The following is a 24,007-nucleotide window of genomic DNA, read 5'->3' on the forward strand; positions in this document are numbered from 1 at the left end:
GATCAGACAGTGGGGGGCGGGGGAGGCTGTTTGACTGACAGTGAAGAATCATCCAAACAGGTATATTCACTTTCCAATTGACGTGGGAAGGCAAGACGAGTATGGACGTGTTGCGCAACCAATGGCAGGAGTGTGGGGGCGGGGAAGTTGGAGGCAGGTCATGCGATGACACCTCCAGAAATCTATCCAACCAGTGTTGGCAATGCAACCTGAACCCTTTGACTGCTGTTGGCTGCAGGACACTGACAGACATCTCCCTCTTCATGTGATAAATTTGAATTCAGTGCTTAAGCACTGCGACACTGAAACACACATTAATACAGTAATAAAGCTACTCTATTACTGCGAGTAGATTTATTGCTATCAAATTAAAGGTGTTTAAAATGTTGAGATTTGATAGGGTACATACAGAGAAACTATTTCCTCTGGTGGGGAAATCAAGAACGATGGGACATAATCTTAAAATGAGAGCTAGGCCATTCAGGAGCGAAATCAGGAAGCACTTTTTCACACAAAGGGTAGTAGAGATCTGGAACTCTCGTTCTCCCAAAAGGCTGTGATGCTGGGGGTCAATTAGAGCTTTCAAGACCGAATTCGATTGATTTTTGTTAGGTTAGGGCATCAATGGATATGGAGCAAAGGTAGGAAAATGGAGTTGAGGTGCAGATCAATCACGATCTAATTGAATGGCAGAGCAGAACACCAAATAAGAATCAAAATGTTATTTTTAATTTTAACTTCTTTTGTCTAACCCTATTAATTATTCTAACAATAAAAATGATCTGCATTTTCTCAGTCCTGTTGATGTGCAAACCCGAGTTGGTCCACAATCTCTGCCACTTGTTTATGAGATCTGTCTTGAATTCCATATTTGATGGACATTCAGCTCTGATTTGGCTTTGTATAAAAGCTTTACCATCGCTGTGTCTGTGGTCAGTGAGGGATCCTTGTCCTTATCACCCAAAGAGGTCTGGAATGAGGCAAAATTGGTGGTATTCGAGTAGGAGCAGTGCATTTATCGGTTTAAAACAAAGGACATGCTCTTAATAAGCAGAATAAAATGTTCCTGGTCAATATTCAGAGAAGTAGCAGTAGCAGATATACCAGCAGCACAGTCTGATCTGATGCAAAGTGTTCTTGAGCAGTCTGTGTCAGCACAGGTCGTGACAGAGTAGTCTGTGCCAGTGCAATCTCTATTGGTGCAAGTGTCCTAGTGTCTGCTAGTGCAATCGTGCTGGTGCAGGAGGTATTAGCTCGGTTTGTGTCTTGTCAGGGTCTGCTAGTAGTCGGTATTAGCTCAGATTCTTCAGTGCTGGGGCTGCTAGTGCAGTCTGGGTTAGCTCAGGGTTTGTCAGTGTAGTCTAGTATGCGTCATTGAAGTGCATAATGGCGCAGGGGTTATTGGCTCATTTTTTATTATGTGTCAGTGCAGTTGATGTTCGTTGAGGGTTCATCAGTACAGGTGTGTTAGTGCGGTCTGTGTTAGCTCAGGGCTTATTATTGCAATCTGACAGCACTCTGTCTGTTAGAGCAGTCTGTATTAGTGCAGGGTCTGCTTGTGCTTATAGAGCAGTATTTATTATAAGACATGGTAAATGTAACTGTAAAATGTGTTCAGAGTTCACAAGCAGTGGGAAGAGTACTTGGGAAACTTCCACACGCAGATGGAAAAGATTTACTTCCCCGACACCGTGGAGGAATGGATGGAAGAGAATGTGAACCTGTACATGGACCCGCTGAGAGAGTTTGTGAAGGACTACAAAGAAATTATAGCACTAATGGCCGCACCAAAACAAAAATAGAAACTCAACGAGAAATAAGCTCAGGAATGCACAGCCATTGGTGGAAAAACTGGAAACCATCTATCCGTACAACTTCCGTAACTGCACAGTATGACAGCTAGAGATCCAGGATCAAAACACAACGAAGCACAGGGACTGAGTCCCAGTTCATTATATTTAATTTTAATTTGGGAAAGAATCCAAGCTGCTGATGCTGTGTGACTTCTCACCTTTTACAAGGTCTGGATCTATTCTGATAGTGATCGTACTCCAGAACTTCAAAACGCTCACAGCTGCAGGGGGACCCCTATCCCTGCCTCTCACTCCCAACCTATCCAGTTCCATTTGGAATCGTGTGACGTCACATGGTTTGTCAAGTGCCATTACGACCAACCACTGCTGCGAGCACGGCAGGTGATTTCACCTGGAAGAGTTGCAGAAGGAAAGCCACTCTCTCCGGCTAATGTACTTCCAATTAGCAGGGATCTTGCACAGAGAACTCTTAATGGGTAGAGCGCGCCTGTTGTGCAGAGACATGCTTGTTGTATTGTACAGCTATTAGGGTGTGAGCAGTGCAATAAGGACTTGGACTTTTATTACTACATAATTGGGGGCGGGGGGAATTAATGCCCAACACCTAGCGTTTGGAGTGGATTTACCAAGATCTCAGAGATGGTCCTTGAGATTTACAGATTAAAACAAAATTAAAGTATATAATTTTCACCTGGCAGTTTCCCATTTCATCTGATGTGATTGATTGTAATCACTTGATTACTCATTAATATTTTGATGGAAGGGGAGCGGAGGAGGGAGTTTACTGTTCGAGATCTGCTGGTTACACCTGTGTTCTCTAATCACTGCTTGCTATTGGGGTAAATCACTATTTGGTAACTAATTTAAGGTAAATAAATAACCACTTGACTAATTTGATACCAGATCATTAAGAATAGGATATATGGTCTGAGAAGGATACGTTAAAGCGAGACTAAAGTACTAAAGGAGATGAACTGAGGAGCCATTCTCGAGAATGTTAATATTGTTCAGTACCCTTTATCTATTGGGGACTTGGCCTGGAGGGTATTGTACGGAGCAGTTCCGTGCAATAAAGTTTTAAACAAGTTCACAAACTCCCAGGCCTCCTGCCTTTTCTGTGGCCTAGAGGAGTCCGTGTTCCATGTATATATGGAGTGTGAGAGGTTGCAGCCCCTCTTCCATTATTTGAAGGGGCTGCTCCTCGATTTTTGGCTGCACTTCAGTCCCACGCTCCTGATCTTTGGTCACCCAGTGCGGAGGGGAGCGGGCAGATCGGAGAACCTCCTCGTCGGACTGCTCCTGGGCCTGGCCAAAGTGGCCATTAACTGGTCCAGGCAGCGGGCGGTCGTTCGGCCTGACTGCCTGCCTCTCTTCCGCGGCCACATTCGCGCCCGGGTGGCCCTGGAGATGGAGCACGCGGTATCCGCCGGCACGCTCAAGACCTCCCGCGACCAGTGGGCGCCGCGGGGACTGGAGTGCATCATCACCCCGGCCAACTAAATTTTAATTTAATTTGTTAAGTTTTATTTAAAGTTATTTTAGTTACAGTCCATTTGTTTAATCACCCCATCAGAAAGAGTACACCTGTGTTCTCTAATCACTGCTTGCTATTGGGGTAAATCACTATTTGGTAACTAATTTAAGGTAAATAAATAACCACTTGACTAATTTGATACCAGATCATTAAGAATAGGATATATGGTCTGAGAAGGATAGTCCCTGTGACGTTAAACCGAGGCTAAAGTACTAAAGGAGATGAGCTGAGCTGAGGAGCCATTCCCGAGAATGTTAATATTGCTCAGTAACTGTTGTCAGAGAGGAACCGTCTGCAAAAGAACAGACATAAAGAGACTGAACTGACTAAGATGTGGCAAAGGATTTTTTACTTCAGAAATGTTTAAATGGAAGCATTCTATTAAAATCAACAGCAGGTGGAGAGTCCAGACTCCAAGAGGTACTGTTTCCTTCCAGTTTACACAATTGACCTTGTAGAACTGATACTGTCATTTGCACTAAACACCCATGGCACTTTGTAAGCTGTTGGTGGATAGATTTGCGGTTTTTACCCTTGTGCAGTTGCCCTCCCCCTCCCCCCTCCCCCTCCCAATTGTAAAGTTGTACATTTCAGGTTATCTTAAATAACTTTTTTAAAAATCTGCTGTTACAAGCTCCTGCTCTGCAGAGGTCACCATGGGGCGGGGAGAGCAGAAAGGAGCTACTTTCAAGGAGGCAAAAGAACCAGAGGGGAGGTGAGGGATAACTTTTTTTTAAAAATGCAGCGAGTTATGATCTAGAATGCACTGCCTGAAAGGGTGGTGGAAATAGATTCAATAGTAACTTTCAAAAGGGAATTTGATTTATACTTTATTTGCAGGGTTATGGGGAAAGAGCAGGGGGAGTGAGACTAATGGGATAGCTCTCACAATGGGCCGCCACAGGCACAGTGGGCCGAATGGCCTCCTCCTATGCTGTATGAGCCGATTAGACGGGTGAAAATGCACTCAGGATATTGCCTATGGTACGAGCACTACTGCATTGCATGAGCACTTCCCAGGAACAGACATCAATTCTGCTATTTGAACAATACCCAATTCTTGCCAGAGTTCAGTTTCACTCCGCCCTGACGGAAAATGGTGAAGACCACATTAGTCTGGGCTCCCAGCTCGGGCTTGCTGGCATTTCCAGATTAGCCTGGGCTACAGGCCTGCTGGGATTTCCAGATTAGCCTGGGCTACAGGCCTGCTGGGATTTCCAGATTAGCCTGGGCTACAGGCCTGCTGGGATTTCCAGATTAGCCTGGGCTACCCACCTGGGCCTGCTGGGATTTCCAGATTAGCCTGGGCTACCCACCTGGGCCTGCTGGGATTTCCAGATTAGCCTGGGCTACCTACCTGGGTCTGCTGGGATTTCCAGATTAGCCTGGGCTACCTACCTGGGCCTGCTGGGATTTCCAGATTAGCCTGCACTCCCAGCTCGTGCCAGCTGGCATTTGCAAGTGTTTATTTCTGAAATTCCAAATTAGCCAGGTCTTGCTCCTTTTTTTTTTAAAACAGTGGGAGCAAATGAAATGATCAGTAAATAAATCACACCAATAATTGCAAACACTGCAGCTGCTAAATTTTACCCTGGTTTTTCTTTAACGCTCGGTTAACTAAGGGACGAAAAGACTGTATTTTTTCGAATCACACTCTTTAAAAAAAAAAAAAAAAAAAAAATAATAATAATTCTGGTCAAGGATCAACAATGAAGGTCTGTCTTCCTCCCAGTCCCACACATCTGAGATTTAATGTGTAGACTTGCTGCTACCCAGATGGAATTTTAGTGAGAATAAGGAGTGAAACTTATTATACTTGAAGGGGAAAAAAATTGCAGGGCTATGGGGAAAGAGCAGGGGAGTGGGACTACTTGGATAGCTCTTTCAAAGAGCCATGACAGGCTGAATGGCCTCCTTCTGTGCTGTATCATTCTATAACTACCATCCCTGTACACCTCATCGCAGCTGGTGAGCACACAGGAATGACTCTGGGTGGGCCATATTTCAAATTTCTTGCTTTCCCAGCGGGAAACTGTTTGGGCTTTTGTTCCACACTCACACTGACACAACAGCCAAGTCCCATTAATAGCCCAGCCAGAGTCACATCTCCATCTCAACATCTTTCACTGATAAGTCAGTGTAGGCACCTCCCTCTAACAGCGCAGCACAGCTCGGGTCAGCTCCTCACACCAACAACATAATCAGAGCCACTGGTGTCGAGCGTGGCTCAGTGGTAGCACTCTCACCTTTAGAAGGTTGTGGATTCAAGGCCCATTCCAGAGCGCACAAAAATCTAGGCTGACACTCCAGTGCAGTACGGAGGGAGCGCTGCACTGTCGGAGGTGCCATCTTTTGGATGAGACGTTAAACCGAGGCCTAGTCGGCCCTCTCCGGTAGATGTAAAAGATCCCATGGCACCATGTTGAAGAGGAGCAGGGGAGTTCTCCCTGGTGTCCTGGCCAATATTTATCCTTCAACCAACACCACTAAAATGGATTATTTAGTCATTATCACATTGCTGTTTGGGAGCTTGCTGTGTGCAAATTGGCTGCCCTGTTTCCAACATTACAACAATCCAGAGGTCAGGATAAGTACTATATAAAAACAAGTATTTCTTTTTTCTTCTCTAACACACAAAACAACTGCCAAAATAGATGTAGCTTTGACCAGCATGTTTCATTTGTATAAATCTTCAGTGTAAGCAACAACCAGCAGCCTCCAGAAATAAACAGGCACAAAGTCAAATACACTCAAATGGTACAAACTCAAACATTATCCACTACTGCCACTTCATACAGATCAGCAAGAGCTGAGCCATGGAAACAAAGGTCGGGGGGACATTTGCTTTGAATAGGGACACAGGTCGGTTAGTCTGATGGGGAGGATACTGGAATGGGTAGTGCTGGTGACAAGTGCTTCCAGCGTTGGGGGGGGGGGAGAGGGTTGGCTTTTTACGGCAATCTGTTAATGCATGTCATAGTAACCTTACCTCGGTGTGGAATACTTCCCTTTTTTTTTGTGGTGTCGTGGATTCTGGCTCCCCTCCGTATTACGCTATACCAGTGTGATCTGTGTTTTCAGTGCATGATTTGTTCATATACTTGTGTACAATCTAATATTCTGTTATGCTGTTGTGATGTTAGTCCTTTTGCTGTAATACTTAAGAGTTCTCAATAAATACAGTTTCACAATAACTGAATTTGCGTGATTGCTTGAATTTAGATTCTCCAAATATATGGTTGTTGGGTTTTCTTTGACCTGGGAGGCTACATGCAGTGTACTGTTCAGCTCATCCCAGATGAATTGTCTCCTTATGAAACAGCAAACACGTTGATACTTATTGTCGTCTTGGTACCACTCTCTTCAGAATCAGAATGTTGTAAATTCAAGTCCCACGCCAGGATTTGAGTGCATAATCTAAGCTGACACTTCACTGCAGTACTGAGGGAGTGCTGTACTGTCAGAGGTGCCGTCTTTCAGCTGAGACATTAATCTGAGGCCCTGTTCATGTTCAGGTAGACATGAAAGATCCCAGGGTCCTATGCAAAAAGGAGTAGCGCATTCTCCTGGTGTCCTGGCCAACATTTTTCTCCCTCAACCTACACCACCAAAGAAAAGCAGATTAATTGCTCATTCACACTGTTTGCAGGACCTCACTGAAGTGCAATTGACTGAGTGTCTGCTTAGTAATTGCATTATAGCCTGCCTGACGTGGCAGATGTCTCCTTGGCTGGCTTGGAAGATTGTGTTGGCATGAAGCTTCATGCTATAATGGTTTTTGCTTCTATAGGAAGAGATCCAACTGTGTGCACATTGTTCGGCAGCAGATAGTACAACTCTTCCCTGCCTTCACTTGTCTTCTGAAGATGAGGCAGGGAAGACGAGGACTCCTCTGACACATCCAGGTACCGGTGTCTGAGTAGCGATGGGTGTGATGAGAACACCTCAGTATTTGTTGCACCTGCATGTATTGGCTCCTCACAAACACCTCTATTTCATTTCACTTACATTGGGGTTATGAATTTAACATGTATCATAGAAACATAGAAGATAGGAGTAGGCCATTCGGCCCCTCGAGCCTGCTCCGCCATTCAATGCGATCATGGCTGATCATCCAAATTCAGTACCCTGTTCCTGCTTTCTCCCCATACCCCTTGATCCCTTTAGCCTTAAGAAATATATCCAACTCCTTCTTGAATATATTTATTGTATTGGCCTCTACTGCCTTCTGTGGTAGAGAATTCCACAGGTTCACCACTCTCTGGGTGAAGAAATTCCTCATCTCAGTCCTAAATGCCTTACCCCTTATCCTTAGATTGTGACCCCTGGTTCTGGACTCCCCGACCATCGGGAACATTCTTCCTGCATCTAGTCTGTACAGTCCTGTCAGAATTTTATAAGTTTCAATGAGATCCCCTCTCATTCTTCTAAACTCCAGCGAGTACAAGCCCAATCGACCCAATCTCTCCTCATACGTCATTCCTGCCATCCCAGGTATCAGCCTGGTGAATCTTCGCTGAACTCCCTCCATGGCAAGAACATCCTTCCTCAGATAAGGCGACCAAAACTGCACACAATACTCCAGGTGTGGTCTCACCAAGGCCCTGTACAACTGCAGCAAGACATCCTTGTTCCTGTACACAAACCCTCTCGCTACGAAGGCCAACATACCATTTGCCTTCTTAACCGCCTGCATGCTTACCTTCAGCAACTGGTGCACAAGGACACCCAGGTCTCGTTGCACTTCCCCTTCTCCCAATCTATTGCTGTTCAGATAATAATCCGCCTTCCTGTTTTTGCCACCAAAGTGGATAACCTCACATTTATCCACGTTATATTGCATCTGCCATGCTTTTGCTCAATCACCCAACCTGTCCAAATCATCCTGGAGTTTCGCGGCATCCTCCTCACAGCACACCCACCCACCCAGCTTTGTGTCGTCTGCAAATTTGGAGATATTACATCTAGTTCCCTTGTCTAGATCATTAATATATATTGTGAATAGCTGGGGTCCAAGGACCGATCCCTGCGGTACATCACGAGTCACTGCCTGCCACTCGGAAAAAGATGCCGTTTATTCCAACTCTTTGCTTTCTGTCTGCCAACCAGTTCTCTGTCCAAGTCAATACCTTGCCCCCAATCCCATGTGCCTTAACTTTACATGCTAATCTCTTATGCGGAACCTTATCGAAAGCCTTCTGAAAGTCCAAATACACCACATCCACTGGTTCTCCCTTATCTATTTTACCAGTTACATCCTCAAAAAATTCCAGTAGATTAGTCAAGCACGATTTACCTTTTGTAAATCCATGTTGACTTTGTCCGATCCTGTCACTGTTTTCCAAGTGCTCTGCTATTACATCTTTTATAATGGACTCTAGCATTTTCCCCACTACCGATGTCAGGCTTACCGGTCTATAATTCCCCGCTTTGTCTCTACCACCTTTTTTGAATAGTGGGGTAACATTAGCTACCCTCCAATCCAGGGGTACTGTTCCAGATTCCATCGAATGTTGGAAGATGATCAGCAATGCATCTACTATTTTCTAGGGCCACTTCCTTAAGTACCCTAGGATGTAGATTATCAGGCCCTGGGGATTTATCGGCCTTCAATCCCATCAATTTCCCTAACACCATTTCCCTACAAATACTGATTTCTTTCAGTTCCTCCCTTTCATCAGACCCGATGTTCCCCGACATCTCTGGGAGGTTATTTGTGTCCTCCTTTGTGAAGACAGAACCAAAATATGCATTTAATTGGTCTGCCATTTGTTCTCCATTATAAATTCCCCTGATTCTGACTGCAAGGGACCTACGCTTGACTTCACCAATCTTTTTCTCTTCACATATCTATAAAAGCTTTTACAGTCAGTTTTTATGTTCCCTGAAAGCTTACTCTCATATTCTATTTTCCCTTTCTTAATTAATCACTTTGTCCTCCTTTGTTGAATCCTAAACTGCTCCCAATCCTCAGGTTTGCTGTTTTTTGTGGCCAATTTATATGTCCTCTCCTTGGATCTTATGCTATCCCTAATTTCCCTTGTTACCCACGGTTGAGTCACCTTTTTTGTTTTATTTTTATGCCAAACTGGGATGAACAAATTCTGTAGTTCATCCATGCGGTCTTTGAATGTTTGCCATTGCCTATCCACCGTCAACCCATTGAGTGACATTCCCCAATCAATCCTACCCAACTCGCGCCTCAGACCATCGTAGTTTCCTTTATTTAAATTTCGGACCCTAGTCTGAGTCAACTACTTAATTCTCCATCTTAATAAATAATTCGATCATATTATGATCGCTCCGACCCAAGGGGCCTCGTACAACAAGATTGCTAATTAATCCTTTCTCGTTACATAATACCCAGTCTAAGATGGCCTGATCTCTGGTTGGTTCCTCGACATATTGGTCCAGGAAACCATCCCGTAAACACTCCAGGAATTCCTCCTCCACAGTATTGTTACTAATTTGGTTAGCCCAATCTATATGTAGATTAAAGTCACCCATGATGACTGCTGTGCCCTTATTGCACGCTTCTCTAATTTCCCTTTTAATGCCATCCCCAACCTCCGCATTACTGATGGGCGGTCTATATACCACTCCCACTAACGTTTTCTGCCCCTTGGTATTTCTCAGTTCTACCCATACAGATTCCACACCATCAGAGCTAATATCCTTCCTTACAATTGTGTTAATCCCTTCTTTAACCAGCAATGCTACCCCACCTCCCTTTCCTTTTTGCCTATCTTTCCTGAATATTGAATACCCCTGGATGTTGAGTTCCCAACCTTGGCCACCCTGGAGCCATGTTTCCGTAATCCCAATCAAATCATATTCGTTTACCTCTATTTGCGCAGCTAATTCATCCACCTTATTACGAATGCTCCTCGCATTAAGACACAAAGCCTTCAGGCTTGTTTTTTTAACACTCTTAGACCTATTAGAATGATTATTTACTGTAGCCATGTTTGATTTAAACCGTTGATTTCTCTGCCACTTTTGTTTTTCTCCTTCCTATCTTTTGCTTTTATCCTTGTTTCCCTTTCCTCTGTCCCCCTGCTCAGGTTCCCAACCCCCTGCCATTTTAGTTTAAACCCTCCCCCAGAGCACTAGCAAACACTCCCCCTAGGACATCGGTCCCGGCCCTGCCCAGGTGCAAACCGTCCGGTTTGAACTGGTCCCACCTCCCCAGAACCGGTTCCAATGTCCAAGAATTTGAATCCCTCCCCCTCGCACCATTGCTCTAGCCACGTATTCATCTGAAATATCCTTCTATTTCTACTCTGACTAGCACGTGGCACTGGTAGCAATCCTGAGATTACTACCTTTGAGGTCCTATTTTTTAATTTACCTCCTAACTCCCTATATTCAGCTTTTAGGACCTCATCCAGCTTTTAGGACCTCATCCCGCTTTTCACCTATATCGTTGGTACCTATATGCACCACGACAACTGGCTGTTCACCCTCCCCTTCCAAGATGTTCTGTAGCCGCTCTGAGACATCCTTGACCCTTGCACTAGGGAGGCAACACCATCCTGGAGTCTTGTTTGCGGCCGCAGAAACGCCTATCTATTCCCCTTACAATAGAATCCCGTATTACTATAGCTCTACCCCTCTTTTTCCTCCAGTCCTGTGCAGCAGAGCCACCCCTGGTGCCAGGAAGTTGGCTGCTGCTGCCTTCCTCTGATAAGCCATCCCCCCCAACAGTACTCAAAGTGGTGTATCTGTTTGAGAGGGGGATGTCCACAGGGGACCCCTGCACTACCTGCCTGTGCCTAGTACTCTGTATGTTGGTCACCCATTCCCTTTCTGCCTGTCCAACCTTTACCTGCGGTGTGACCAACTGATCAAACATGATATCCACGACGTCCTCAGCCTCGCAAATGGTCCAGTATGTATCCAATTGCAGCTCCAGCGCCTCAATGCGGTCTGCCAGTAGCTGCAGCTGGCTACACTTCCTGCACACATAGTTGCCAGGGACACAGGAAGTGTCCCCGAGTTCCCACATAGTGCAGGAGGAGCATACCACGGCACCAGGCTGTCCTGCCATGACTTACCCTTTAATTAATTGCAATTAAATTAAATCAAATCAATCCCACCAATTACACTACAGTTAAATGGTATATTTAAGGGTCCTGGTTTAAACACAGTCCCTGCTACACCACAGGGACTTTAGAAACTATAAACCACAGAGTTAAAGTTTAAAAAGAGAGAAATACTCACCAACCAATCACTTATCCTCGGTTTTGTGTATGATGCTAACAGCAACTAAGACTAATGAAGAAAAGTACTGGAAAGGGGGAGGAGAGGGTGAAGGAAACAACCAAAAAGAAAAAAAGGTAGACATATCCATCAAAACCCAGTAACACAAGGAGAAAAGTAATAGCCAAAGGTACTTGAAAATTCAAAATACGTCTCCATTTAAAAAAAACTTTCTTTACATAAGAATTAGGAGCAGGAGTAGGCTACACGGCCCCTCGCGCCTGCTCTGCCATTTAATCAGATCATGGTCGATCTTTAACCTCAACTCCACTTTCCCTCCCGATCCTCATATCCCTTGATTCCCCATGAGTCGAAAAATCTATCTCAGCCTTGAATATACTTAACAACTGAGCATCCACAGCACTTTGGGGTAGAGAATTCCAAAGATTCACAACCCACTGAGTGAAGAAACTCCTCCCCATCTCAGTCCTAAGCGGCCGACCCTTTATCCTGAGACTATGCCCCCCTAGTACTAGACTCTCCAGGCAGAGGACACAGGAATCTACCCTGTCAAATTCCTTTAGAATTTTATACGTTTCAATAAGATCACCTCTCATTCTTCTAAACTCCAGGGAATATGAGCCTAGTCTACTCAATATCTCCTCATAGGACAATCCCCCATCCCATCCCAGGAATCAGTCTAGTGAACCTTTGTTGCACTCCCTCTAAGGCAAGTATATCCTTCCTCAGGTTAGGAGACCAAAATTGTGCACAGTACCCTGTCAATCTCCCTCAGAATCTTATCTGTTTCAATGAGATCACCTTTCAAACTCCAGAGAACATAGGCCCACTAAGAACGACCTTGACAATGACAACCAGAATGCATGCAGCATTTATGAGGAAGACTCTCACCTACGCCTCCCTCATTGCCCGCCTCCATCTTGAATTTTCAAATGTGGCGGGCAGTTGACGCAATCAACGGCGAGACGTTCAACGCCGCGGTTGACGCATTTTCCGTCAAGACGTCGCGCATGAGAAGCTGGATTTGGCGCGCAGCACGCGGGCGGCTGTCCGCGAGCGGCGCCATGATGTCCCGGCCCGTGTCGGTGTGGCGAGGCCTGGTGGCGCTAGCCGGCCTCTCGCTCGCAGCCGAGGGTCTCTACTACCTGTTCCGCTACCTCGGGCGGCTTGGCGAGCGCCGGCCGCGGGTGCTCTTCTTCCCGGCGCCGCTGACGTGCGTGCGGCCGCTGTTGCTGGCGGCCCCGGGCCGCTGTAACTGCGGCCTGTCGCACCGGGAGAGCGCGCTGAGCAGCCTGGCCCGCCTGCTGCTCAGCGCCCGCCGCTCGCTCGACGTCTGCGTCTTCACCATCTCCAGCCAGGAGCTCAGCGGCTCGGTGCTGGCGGTGCACGGCCGCGGGGTGCGAGTCCGGGTCATCACCGACTCCGACTACATGGCGCTGGCCGGCTCGCAGATCGGCACCTTCAGGAAAGCTGGTGAGTGAAATAGGCCGCCGGCCAAGGCTCATTTCCCCCCCCCCCAAGACTCCACTTCCACTATTCTCCTGACCGACCGCTCTTACCCATTCTCGCGCCCCCCCCCACCCCCACTTCTCACCCCCCGGCCCCCCCCCAACTTCTCACCCCCCCGGCCCCCCCCCCCACTTCTCACCCCCCCCCCCCACTTCTCACCCCCCCCCGGCCCCCCCCCCCCACTTCTCACCCCCCCCCGGCCCCCCCCCCCCACTTCTCACCCCGGCCCCCCCCCCCCCCCACTTCTCACCCCCCCCCCCCCCACTTCTCACCCCCCCGGCACCCCCCCCCCCCACTACTCACCCCCCCCGGCACCCCCCCCCCACTTCTCACCCCCCGCCCCCCCCACCCACTTCTCACCCCCCGCCCCCCCCACCCACTTCTCACCCCCCGCCCCCCCCACCCACTTCTCACCCCCCGCCCCCCCCACCCACTTCTCACCCCCCGCCCCCCCCCCCCCACTTCTCACCCCCCGCCCCCCCCCACCCACTTCTCACCCCCCGCCCCCCCCCACCCACTTCTCACCCCCCCCCCACCCACTTCTCACCCCCCCCCACCCACTTCTCACCCCCCCCCCCCACCCACCCACTTCTCACCCCCCCCCCCACCCACCCACTTCTCACCCCCCCCCCACCCACCCACTTCTCACCCCCCCCCCCACCCACCCACTTCTCACCCCCCCCCACCCACCCACTTCTCACCCCCCCCCCCACCCACCCACTTCTCACCCCCCCCCCACCCACCCACTTCTCACCTCCCACCCACTTCTCACGCCCCCCGCCCCCACCCACCCACTTCTCACCCCCCGCCCCCCCCCCCACTTCTCACCCCCCGCCCCCCCCCCCCACCCACCCACTTCTCACGCCCCCCGCCCCCACCCACCCACTTCTCACCCCCCGCCCCCCCCCACCCACTTCTCACCCCCCCCGCCCCCACCCACCCACTTCTCACCCCCCGCCCCCACCCACTTCTCACCCCCCGCCCCCACCCACTTCTCACCCCCCGCCCCCACCCACTTCTCACCCCCCGGCCCCCCCCCCACCCACTTCTCACCCCCCCGGCCCCCCCCCCCACCCACCCACTTCTCACCCCCCGGCCCCCCCACCCACTTCTCACCCCCCCGGCCCCCCCCCCCCCACCCACTTCTCACCCCCCGGCCCCCCCCCCCCCCCCCACCCACTTCTCACCCGCCGCCGCCCCCCCCCCGCCTTCTCACCCCCCCCCCCCGCCTTCTCACCCCCCCCCCCGCCTTCTCACCCCCCCCCCCCGCCTTCTCACCCCCCCCCCGCCTTCTCACCCCCCCCCCCCCCCGCCTTCTCACCCCCCCCCCCGCCTTCTCACCCCCCCCCCGCCTTCTCACCCCCCCCCGCCCTTCTCACCCCCCCCCCGCCCTTCTCACCCCCCCCCCCGCCTTCTCACCCCCCCCGCCTTCTCACCCCCCCCGCCTTCTCACCCCCCCCCCCCCGCCTTCTCACCCCCCCCCGCCTTCTCACCCCCCCCCCCACTTCTCACCCCCCGCCCCCCCCCCACTTCTCACCCCCCGCCCCCCCCCCCACTTCTCACCCCCCGCCCCCCCCCCACTTCTCACCCCCCGCCCCCACTTCTCGCCCCCCCCCACTTCTCACCCCCCGCCGCCCCCCCCACTTCTCACCCCCCGCCGCCCCCCCCACTTCTCACCCCCCCGCCCCCCCCCCCACTTCTCACCCCCCCGCCCCCCCCTCCACTTCTCAACCCCCGCCCCCCCACTTCTCACCCCCCGCCCCCCCCTCCACTTCTCACCCCCCGCCCCCCCCCACTTCTCACCCCCCGCCCCCCCCCCCACTTCTCACCCCCCGCCCCCCCCCCACTTCTCACCCCCCGCCGCCCCCCCCACTTCTCACCCCCCGCCGCCCCCTCCACTTCTCAACCCCCGCCCCCCCCACTTCTCACCCCCCGCCCCCCCCCCCCCACTTCTCACCCCCCGCCCCCCCCCTCCACTTCTCAACCCCCGCCCCCCCCACTTCTCACCCCCCGCCCCCCCCTCCACTTCTCAACCCCCGCCCCCCCTCCACTTCTCAACCCCCGCCCCCCCCACTTCTCACCCCCCGCCCCCCCCACTTCTCACCCCCCGCCCCCCCCCCACTTCTCACCCCCCGCCCCCCCCCACTTCTCACCCCCCGCCCCCCCCCCACTTCTCACCCCCCGCCCCCCCCCACTTCTTACCCCCCGCCCCCCCCCCCACTTATCACCCCCGCCCCCCCCCCACTTATCACCCCCCCCACTTCTCACCCCCCCCACTTCTCACCCCCCGCCCCCCCCACTTCTCACCCCCGCCCCCCCCACTTCTCACCCCCGCCCCCCCACTCTCACCCCCCGCCCCCCCCACTTCTCACCCCCGCCCCCCCCACTTCTCACCCCCGCCCCCCCCACTTCTCACCCCCCGCCCCCCCCACTTCTCACCCCCGCCCCCCCCACTTCTCACCCCCGCCCCCCCCACTTCTCACCCCCGCCCCCCCCCACTTCTCACCCCCGCCCCCCCCACTTCTCACCCCCGCCCCCCCACTTCTCACCCCCGCCCCCCCCACTTCTCACCCCCGCCCCCCCCCACTTCTCACCCCCGCCCCCCCCACTTCTCACCCCCGCCCCCCCCACTTCTCACCCCCGCCCCACCCACTTCTCACCCCCGCCCCACCCACTTCTCACCCCCGCCCCCCCCCACTTCTCACCCCCGCCCCCCCCCCCCACTTCTCACCCCCGCCCCCCCCCCCACTTCTCACCCCCGCCCCCCCCACTTCTCACCCCCGCCGCCCCCACTTCTCACCCCCGCCCCCCCCCCACTTCTCACCCCCGCCCCCCCCCTACTTCTCACCCCCGCCCCCCCCCCCCCACTTCTCACCCCGGCCCCCCCCCACTTCTCACCCCGGCCCCCCCCACTTCTCACCCGGCCCCCCCCCCCCACTTCTCACCCCGGCCCCCCCCCACTTCTCACCCGGCCCCCCCCCCCCCACTTCTCACCCCGGCCCCCCCCCCCAACTTCTCACCCCGGCCCCCCCCCCCCACTTCTCACCCCGGCCCCCCCCCCCACTTCTCACCCCGGCCCCCCCCCCCACTTCTCACCCCGGCCCCCCCCCCACTTCTCACCCCGGCCCCCCCCCCACTTCTCACCCCGGCCCCCCCCCCCCACTTCTCACCCCGGCCCCCCCCCCCACTTCTCACCCCGGCCCCCCCCCCCCCCCACTTCTCACCCCGGCCCCCCCCCCCCACTTCTCACCCCGCCCCCCCCCCCCCACTTCTCACCCCGGCCCCCCCCCCCCCCACTTCTCACCCCGGCCCCCCCCCCCCCACTTCTCACCCCGGCCCCCCCCCCCCACTTCTCACCCCGGCCCCCCCCCCCCCCACTTCTCACCCCGGCCCCCCCCCCCACTTCTCACCCCGGCCCCCCCCCCCCCCCCCACTTCTCACCCCGGCCCCCCCCCCCCCCACTTCTCACCCCGGCCCCCCCCCCACTTCTCACCCCGGCCCCCCCCCCCCACTTCTCACCCCGGCCCCCCCCCCACTACTCACCCCTCCGCTTCTCTCCTCCCCCCCCGCTTCTCTCCCCTCGCCACCCCCCGCTTCTCTCCCCCGCCACCCCCCGCTTCTCTCCCCCCGCCCCCCCGCTTCTCTCCCCCCGCCCCCCCGCTTCTCTCCCCCCGCCCCCCCCGCTTCTCTCCCCCCGCCCCCCCCGCTTCTCTCCCCCCGCCCCCCCCGCCTCTCTCCCCCCCCCCGCTTCTCTTTCCCCCCCCCCTCTCTCCCCCCCCCGCTTCTCTTTCTCCCCCCCCCCCCCCGCTTCTCTCCCCCCCCCCCCCGGCTTTTTTCCCCCGCTTCTCTCCCCCCGCCCCCCCCCCCCCCCCCCGCTTCTCTCCCCCCGCCCCCCCCCGGCTTCTCTCCCCCCGCCCCCCCCCGGCTTCTCTCCCCCCGCCCCCCCGGCTTCTCTTCCCCCCCCGCCCCCCCGGCTTCTCTTCCCCCCCCGCCCCCCCGGCTTCTCTCCCCCCGCCCCCGCGCTTCTCTCCCCCCGCCCCCCCGCGCTTCTCTCCCCCCGACCCCCCGCGCTTCTCTCCCCCCGCCCCCCCGCGCTTCTCTCCCCCCGCCCCCCGCGCTTCTCTCCCCCCGACCCCCCGCGCTTCTCTCCCCCCGCCCCCCCCGCGCTTCTCTCCCCCCGCCCCCCGCGCTTCTCTCCCCCCGACCTTCTCTCCCCCCGCCCCCCCGCGCTTCTCTCCCCCCCCGCTTCTCTCCCCCCGCCCCCCCCGCCTCTCTCCCCCCGCTCCCCCGCCTCTCTCCCCCCGCTTCCCTCCCCCCGCCGCCCCCCCCCGCTTCTCTCCCCCCGACCCCCCGGCTTCTCTCCCCCCGGCTTCTCTCCCCCCGCCCCCGCGCTTCTCTCCCCCCGCCCCCCCCGGCTTCTCTCCCCCCCGCCCCCCCGGCTTCTCTCCCCCCCGCCCCCGCGCTTCTCTCCCCCCGCCCCCGCGCTTCTCTCCCCCCGCCCCCCCCGCGCTTCTCTCCCCCCGCCCCCCCCGCGCTTCTCTCCCCCCGCTCCCCCCGCGCTTCTCTCCCCCCGCTCCCCCGCCTCTCTCCCCCCGCGCTTCTCTCCCCCCGCTCCCCCGCCTCTCTCCCCCCGCTCCCCCGCCTCTCTCCCCCGCCCCCCCCGCTTCTCTCCCCCCCGCCCCCCCCGCTTCTCTCCCCCAGCTTTTTTCCCCCGCTTCTCTCCCCCAGCTTCTCTCCCCCCCGCTTCTCTCCCCCCGCTTCTCTCCCCCCGCTTCTCTCCCCCCCGCTTCTTTCCCCCAGCTTCTCTTCCCCCGCTTCCCTCCCCCCGCCGCCCCCCCCGCTTCTCTCCCCCCGCCCCCGCCCCCCCGCTTCTCTCTCCCCCCCCGCCCCCCCCCGCTTCTCTCCCCCCGCGCCCCCCCCCGCTTCTCTCCCCCCGCGCCCCCCCCGCTTCTCTCCCTCTCTCCCCCTTCTCTCCCTCTCTCCTCTCCCCTCCCCCCCTCCCCCCCTTCTCTCCCCTCCCACCCTCCCCCCTTCTCTCCCCTCCCCCCCTCCCCCCCTTCTCTCCCCTCCCCCCCTCCCCCCCTTCTCTCCCCTCCCACCCTCCCCCCCTTCTCTCCCACCCTTCCCCTCTTCCCCCCCCCTTCTCCCCTCTTTCCTCTTCCCTTCCCCCTTCTCCCCTCTTCCCTTCCCCTCTTCCCTTCCCCTCTTCCCTTCCCCTCTTCCCTTCCCCTCTTTCCCCTCTTCTCCCCCCTTCTCCCCCCTCTCCCCTCCCTTCTCCCCCCTCTCCCCCCCCTTCCCCTCTTCCCCCCCTTCTCCCTCTTCCCCTTTCCCCCCTTCTCCCTCCCTCCCCCCTCCTCCCCCGCGCCCCCTTCTCCCCCGTCTTCCCCGCGCCCCCGTCTTCCCCCCCCCGCGCCCCCTTCTCCCCCCCTCCGCGCCCCCTTCTCCCTCCCCCCCCCCCTCTTGCCCTTTCCCCTCGTCCGGCTGCCCTCTTTTCCCCACCCCCTCCTGCCCTCTTTCCCCCCCCCCCCCTCCTGCCCTCTTCCCCCTCTGCGTATTTTTTTTAAGCTGAGAAACTGATTTCATGAATTGCAGTGGGCCAAACTTAAGTGGAGGAAGATTTAACTGATGTACCTCCACAAAAATAAATGAGGCATTTGTGAAGTCATGATAACATAACTGCACAAAGAGTTTCATTATTTTTCTGCAGAGAGGCTTGTTGATACAGTTGAACTGTGAAGGGGATTTAAAATCACACTCTTTGTTGACAGGTATAGAAGTCCGACATGATCAGGATACAAACTATATGCACCACAAATTCGCACTAATCGATGGATCTGTCCTTGTAACTGGATCTTTAAACTGGAGTGCCCAGGGCATTTTTCGAAATAAAGAAAACGTAATCATCATTAAAAACACTGATATTGTGAAGGCGTTTGTACAAGAATTTGAACAACTTTGGAATGAATATGATCCAACAAAGTACAGCTTTTCTCCTCAAAAATGAATGGGAACCCACTGGTTTTGATCCAGTATAGATTCTACTGTAGTCCATTGGCAGTGCGCAGCAGGACTATTGGAAACAGTGGCAAGTAATACTCAAAATCTTTAATTATTTAGACTTTGGCTAAATAACATATTTGGCCTTAGACTATATATTTCTTAAAAGATGAATGACACTACAATATATATTTTGTGAATGTATGGTTCTCACAGGCATTGAATATTCTGTTAAGATGCTGCAATATATATTTAAAAACTGAAATAGTGAATAGAGTGTGTAAGGACTCTATAAATTATTTGCAGCAACAGCTTGCATTTATAGAATGGGAATTTAGATTGAAAATCAGAATTTGTTTTTGTTTAAAGATGCCACTGACAGTTACTGTATTAGTGGCCAAATTGATATAAATGCTGATAAAAGATGATTCCTGGATCAAAGAATTGGGTTTGTGTGGATAAAGTCTGGAGACAAAATGAATGAGTTTGTCTGATCTACTGTGAGCTGTGCTATTTCAGAACACTAAATGCATGTTGTTTTGTAGCCGTGTGTATTTCACTTTAATTCCGTTCCGCGGTTGCTGTAGCATTTAGTGCTCAATGGTTTGAATGTCATGTCTTTGACAGTTTTGTTACAATTTTATTGAGTTTGAATTATGATGCTTGTTGGTACCCGAGGGCGATAAATGAGACATTTCTAATTGATGAGGAATAGCATGCAAAATAATCACTAGCCTCGTGGGAAATTATTACTGCTTGATTTCAGTACTCATGTTCTTGCAAGAATTGGATTCTCTTGCACGCCTGCTGTTCTCCCAAATTATTCACTTTGGTTTGATTTTACTGTTGAGAATAGTTTGCAGCTGTTATGTTTGATGGCAATCAACTTTCCAGCATGTGTAGCTGGTGCACTTCTGGTAAATTGCTAAATTTTTGAGCTGTTTTAGATGTTTCAATAAAGGTGGTTGGGTGTTATAATTGGTTAGAATATTGCACTTTGATCTCCTGGGATCTGGGTTAAAATGCAACCTAGACCATTGGGATCAAAGTCATCCAACTGATGTAATTTAAGTCCACTCTTTGGGGTCCTTCAGACAAGTTCCTGCATGGCTGCAAAGTAATTTCTTCTTTGCACCAACACAAATTGCGTTGTGTAAATCCAGAGCAAGCCCAACCTGACTCCATGGAATCTTACTCCATTTCATTGCAATTTCTGCTTGGCGCCTGACCCTGTGCTTGGGCTGCATTTACACTATGGAGTAAATAATGTATGCAGCTAGCATAGATCAGAAAATCAAAATCGTTGATTGGAAAATGGTGGGTGCACTACCCCTGATTTTTCTGTCCATTGATTTCAATATTTAATATGCACTGGCTGTGTGCAAAGACCTGCCAGCAATAAGGGGTCTTGCAACATTTACCTTTGTAACTCTAGCATCAGTGCGAAGCAAATGTGCTTCACAACAATGCTCTAGTTGTAGTGTAAATGCACCCCAATTGAATGGAGATTGAGGCAGTCGCAATGTTTTTCCTAGTGGACAAAACTACCTGTAATTTGACCTTAGAGACGCCTCTCCAGAGGCCGCGACAGTACATGAAATGGAAATGTCAAGTGCAGCAGAGGGGGTTCTGTCCTGAATTTGGAACTACGGTACACTGTTTGGGCAGAGGGAATTTTACTCTAAGCTGACTGCTATACTAACCTGTGAGTCCTTGATGTTGACAGTGGGAAATAGAAATGGAAGGTGTTGACTTCTACCTAGGGAGATGGAGAAATGTTTGCTACAGCTTTTTAGGCTGTAGTTCTCAAACTTGGTGAACTGTATGTCCAAAACTTTGGTATTTTTCATATGGTGGTTGTTACTATACTGTAGTTTCGTTTTGCAATAGTGTCAAAGAATAAAGATGATTTTGAGATTTGTTTCAGTATTCTGGATCCATCATTAAAACATGAAGATCAAAGAATTAAATGGCAAAATAATGTTTAGCATTAACCAGAATAGTGAATATAAACAAAGTCAGTGTCTGCCTCTATCCTGTACCTGTATACTCTGAAGGGATAACTGGGAGAACTCTCTTGCTCCTCTTGAAATAGTGGCATAGGATCTTTTACGTCCACCTGAGCGGTAAGGCGGGGCCTCGGTTTAACATCGCATCCAAAATACAGTGCAGCACTTCCTCAATAGTGCACAAGTGTCAGCCTAGATTATGCATTCAAGTCAAGGCTGACAACTTTTATCCTCAAAGTTTGCAGAGAATTGAAACCTATCCCAGGCAACTTTTTTTCCACGGGATGTGGACGTCCCTGGCAAGGCATTTATTGCCCTTGAAGGTGGTGCTAAGCAGGCTTCTTGAATACTACTGAGTGGCTTGTTAAGGAGGACAGTTACGAGTTACCTGGATGGTTTTTTACAATAATCCGGTAGTTTCATGGTCACCATTACTGATACTAGCCTTTTTAAAATTCCAGATTTATTTAATTATTTGAATTTAAATTCCCCAGCTGTTGTGGTAGGATTTGAACTCCTGCCTCTGGATTTCTAGTCCAGTAACATAACCACTATGCCACCGTACCCTCTTTGGCTATACTGTTAAATACTGATGTCCAGCTGCAGATCCTGACATCGGTAGTGGGGAAAATGCTAGAGTCCATTATAAAGGATGTAATAGCAGAGCACTTGGAAAACAGTGACTGGATCGGACAAAGTCAACATGGATTTACAAAAGGTAAATCGTGTTTGACTAATCTGGAATTTTTTGAGGATGTAACTGGTAAAATAGATAAGGGAGAACCAGTGGATGTGGTGTATTTGGATTTTCAAAAGGCTTTCGATAAGGTCCCGCATAAGAGATTAGCGTGTAAAGTTAAGGCACATGGGATTGGGGGCAAGGTATTGACTTGGATAGAGAACTGGTTGGCAGACAGAAAGCAAAGAGTTGGAATAAACGGGTCTTTTTCCGAGTGGCAGGCAGTGACTAGTGGGGTAACGCAGGGATCGGTGCTAGGACCCCAGCTATTCACAATCTATATTAATGATCTGGATGAGGGAACTAGATGTAATATCTCCAAGTTTGCAGACGACACAAAGCTGGGTGGGCGTGTGTGGTGAACCTGTGGAATTCTCTACCAAAGAAGGCAGTAGAGGCCAATTCATTAAATATATTCAAAAAGGAGTTGGATATATTGCTTAAGGCTAAAGGGATCAAGGGATATGGAGAGAAGGCAGGAACAAGGTACTGAATTTGGACGATCAGCCATGATCTCATTGCATGGTGGAGCAGGCTTGAGGGGCCGAATGGCCTAATCCTATCTTCTATGTTTCATAGCTTATGTCATAAGAGCTGGGATAACGTTCTTGCTCCGCGAGAAAGCATCTGGCCTCCTTTCTGCATCTTTCGTAAACAGCACTGCTGAGGCCGGCAGCATACTAAATGAATGCAGTTGTGTGGGTCCACTCCAAGGATTATTACTCCTTTCTAATTTGAGATTGACAAGTATTTAGTATCACTATTGCCTTTCATAAACTTAAATAGAGCAAGCAGCATATGAGAGTGCAAAGGGAAGTACACAAATAGGTTATTGTTATGAAACCAGCAGCCCAGATGGTCGGTTAGCCACATGTTTGCAATGCAAATCAGAGCCAGGTGGCACCTGAAAGCTATAAATTTGAAGAGCATAAATTAAAAAAAATTAAGCTTCGTATTGTAATTTAAAAATGTATGTATTTTAACTATTACCCTGATGAACAAGCTAACTATAACATTTGCACAAACATTGAAATGAGTGTTTTAAGATTGATTTAGAACATGTTTAGTATTCACTGTGAAACTGTTCCTGTTGGTGACTGTTCAGAAGAAATGTCACTAACTGCAGATTTCACATTGCCAATGCAGCCATTATACAGAAGAAGGTGCATCAACTTTACCAAGAACAAAATGCAATGCGTGTTATTGCAAGCTCCCACAGATTGGGTTTTGGGGGGGGGGGGGGGGGGGGTGGAATTGCTTAAATATGTTACAATAAAGTCCATCTATGGCTGATTTTCAGTCAGTGTTGTGTGGGAGCCGAGAACGTGGTTTCCTACAATGGGACCTGGATTTGAATCCAGTCTAGATGAATGTGTGCACTTCTATTGAGTCCAGGGCCCATAATCCATGGCACTATGCAAGGTTGAAAAACTGAGAGCAGGTAAATCAGCAAGTAGTGATTAGATGATATCAAGTTTGCATTTTAACAGCCTAAAAATTGTAGAAGGAAAATAATAACATATGAAAAGGGTGAGAAAATAGACAGTGCACTGTCTGGATTTCAAAGCCGGGAGGAGGACGAGCTTGTAGAATGGAGTACTTACAGCTTGGAATGAACGAGAAAAATTCAGACTACAGTAGTAGGAGACAAGAAAGTTTGTGATGGGAGAGAGATTGGATACTAGATGAGAGGGATCACCTATCTAGGAACCAGCATTTTCTTATGTCCTATCCAGGTGTGGGGGAGAAGTGTTAGCAGAGTCTTCCCACATATGCGAGTAGGATTCAAGCTTTGGATGGACTCTGGCTTCATAGAGAAGTAAGAATTGATGAGGAAAACTAAGCCTGTTGGAGATGGTTTTAATAATAAAAACATGAACATTCCATTGGGTGTCAATAGATGATGAAGAACTTAGGGTGGGGATGTTAAATTGGTAAACTTTTGATTAGACTAGAAGGAGGCATGAAGAGTTTGTGAAGGATTTAAAGATTTTATTGCCCCATCCAAAGGCATGGAGGAGATCAAGCTGTATAAGCACATTCGGATGTTTTACCAAGTTACTGTTGTAGTGCATCAGTCATTACATTGGAAGAGTTAAGTGCAATGGACTGATGAATGCAGAGTGTGGTCATCAGCAAAAGAATGAATTTGTTTGGATGATGAGTGAAGATCATTGATTTA

General features: G+C 51.9%; 2 protein-coding genes across 3 annotated transcripts in view; both read left to right on the forward strand.

The window, feature by feature from the left end:
- LOC147110300 (hexosaminidase D-like) overlaps window positions 1–6,542 on the forward strand; it is a 48,350-nt gene extending 41,808 nt beyond the window's left edge. The window contains exon 14 of the mRNA XM_086000151.1: window positions 1,619–6,542. Within this exon, the coding sequence (XP_085856277.1) occupies window positions 1,619–1,802 (184 nt within the window). The 3' untranslated portion in view covers window positions 1,803–6,542. The remainder of the gene's footprint in view (window positions 1–1,618) is intronic.
- Window positions 6,543–12,500: 5,958 nt separating this feature from the next.
- Window positions 12,501–20,998, forward strand: pld6 (phospholipase D family, member 6). Of its 2 annotated transcripts, none has more exons than XM_086000170.1 (2): window positions 12,501–13,044; window positions 18,855–20,998. In XM_086000170.1, exons 1-2 carry the CDS (start codon window positions 12,504–12,506, stop codon window positions 19,082–19,084), a joined length of 771 nt encoding a protein of 256 aa, XP_085856296.1. In that variant the 5' UTR covers window positions 12,501–12,503; the 3' UTR covers window positions 19,085–20,998. The 2 variants fall into 2 exon arrangements, with proteins under 2 accessions (XP_085856296.1, XP_085856295.1); XM_086000169.1 differs by having other exon boundaries at window positions 12,507–13,044; window positions 18,849–20,998.
- The last annotated feature ends 3,009 nt before the right edge of the window (window positions 20,999–24,007 follow it).

The sequence above is a fragment of the Somniosus microcephalus genome, chromosome 11, assembly GCF_052327205.1.
Source record: "Somniosus microcephalus isolate GS21.2 chromosome 11, FLI_Smic_1.0, whole genome shotgun sequence".
Classification (NCBI taxonomy): Eukaryota; Metazoa; Chordata; class Chondrichthyes; order Squaliformes; family Somniosidae; genus Somniosus; species Somniosus microcephalus.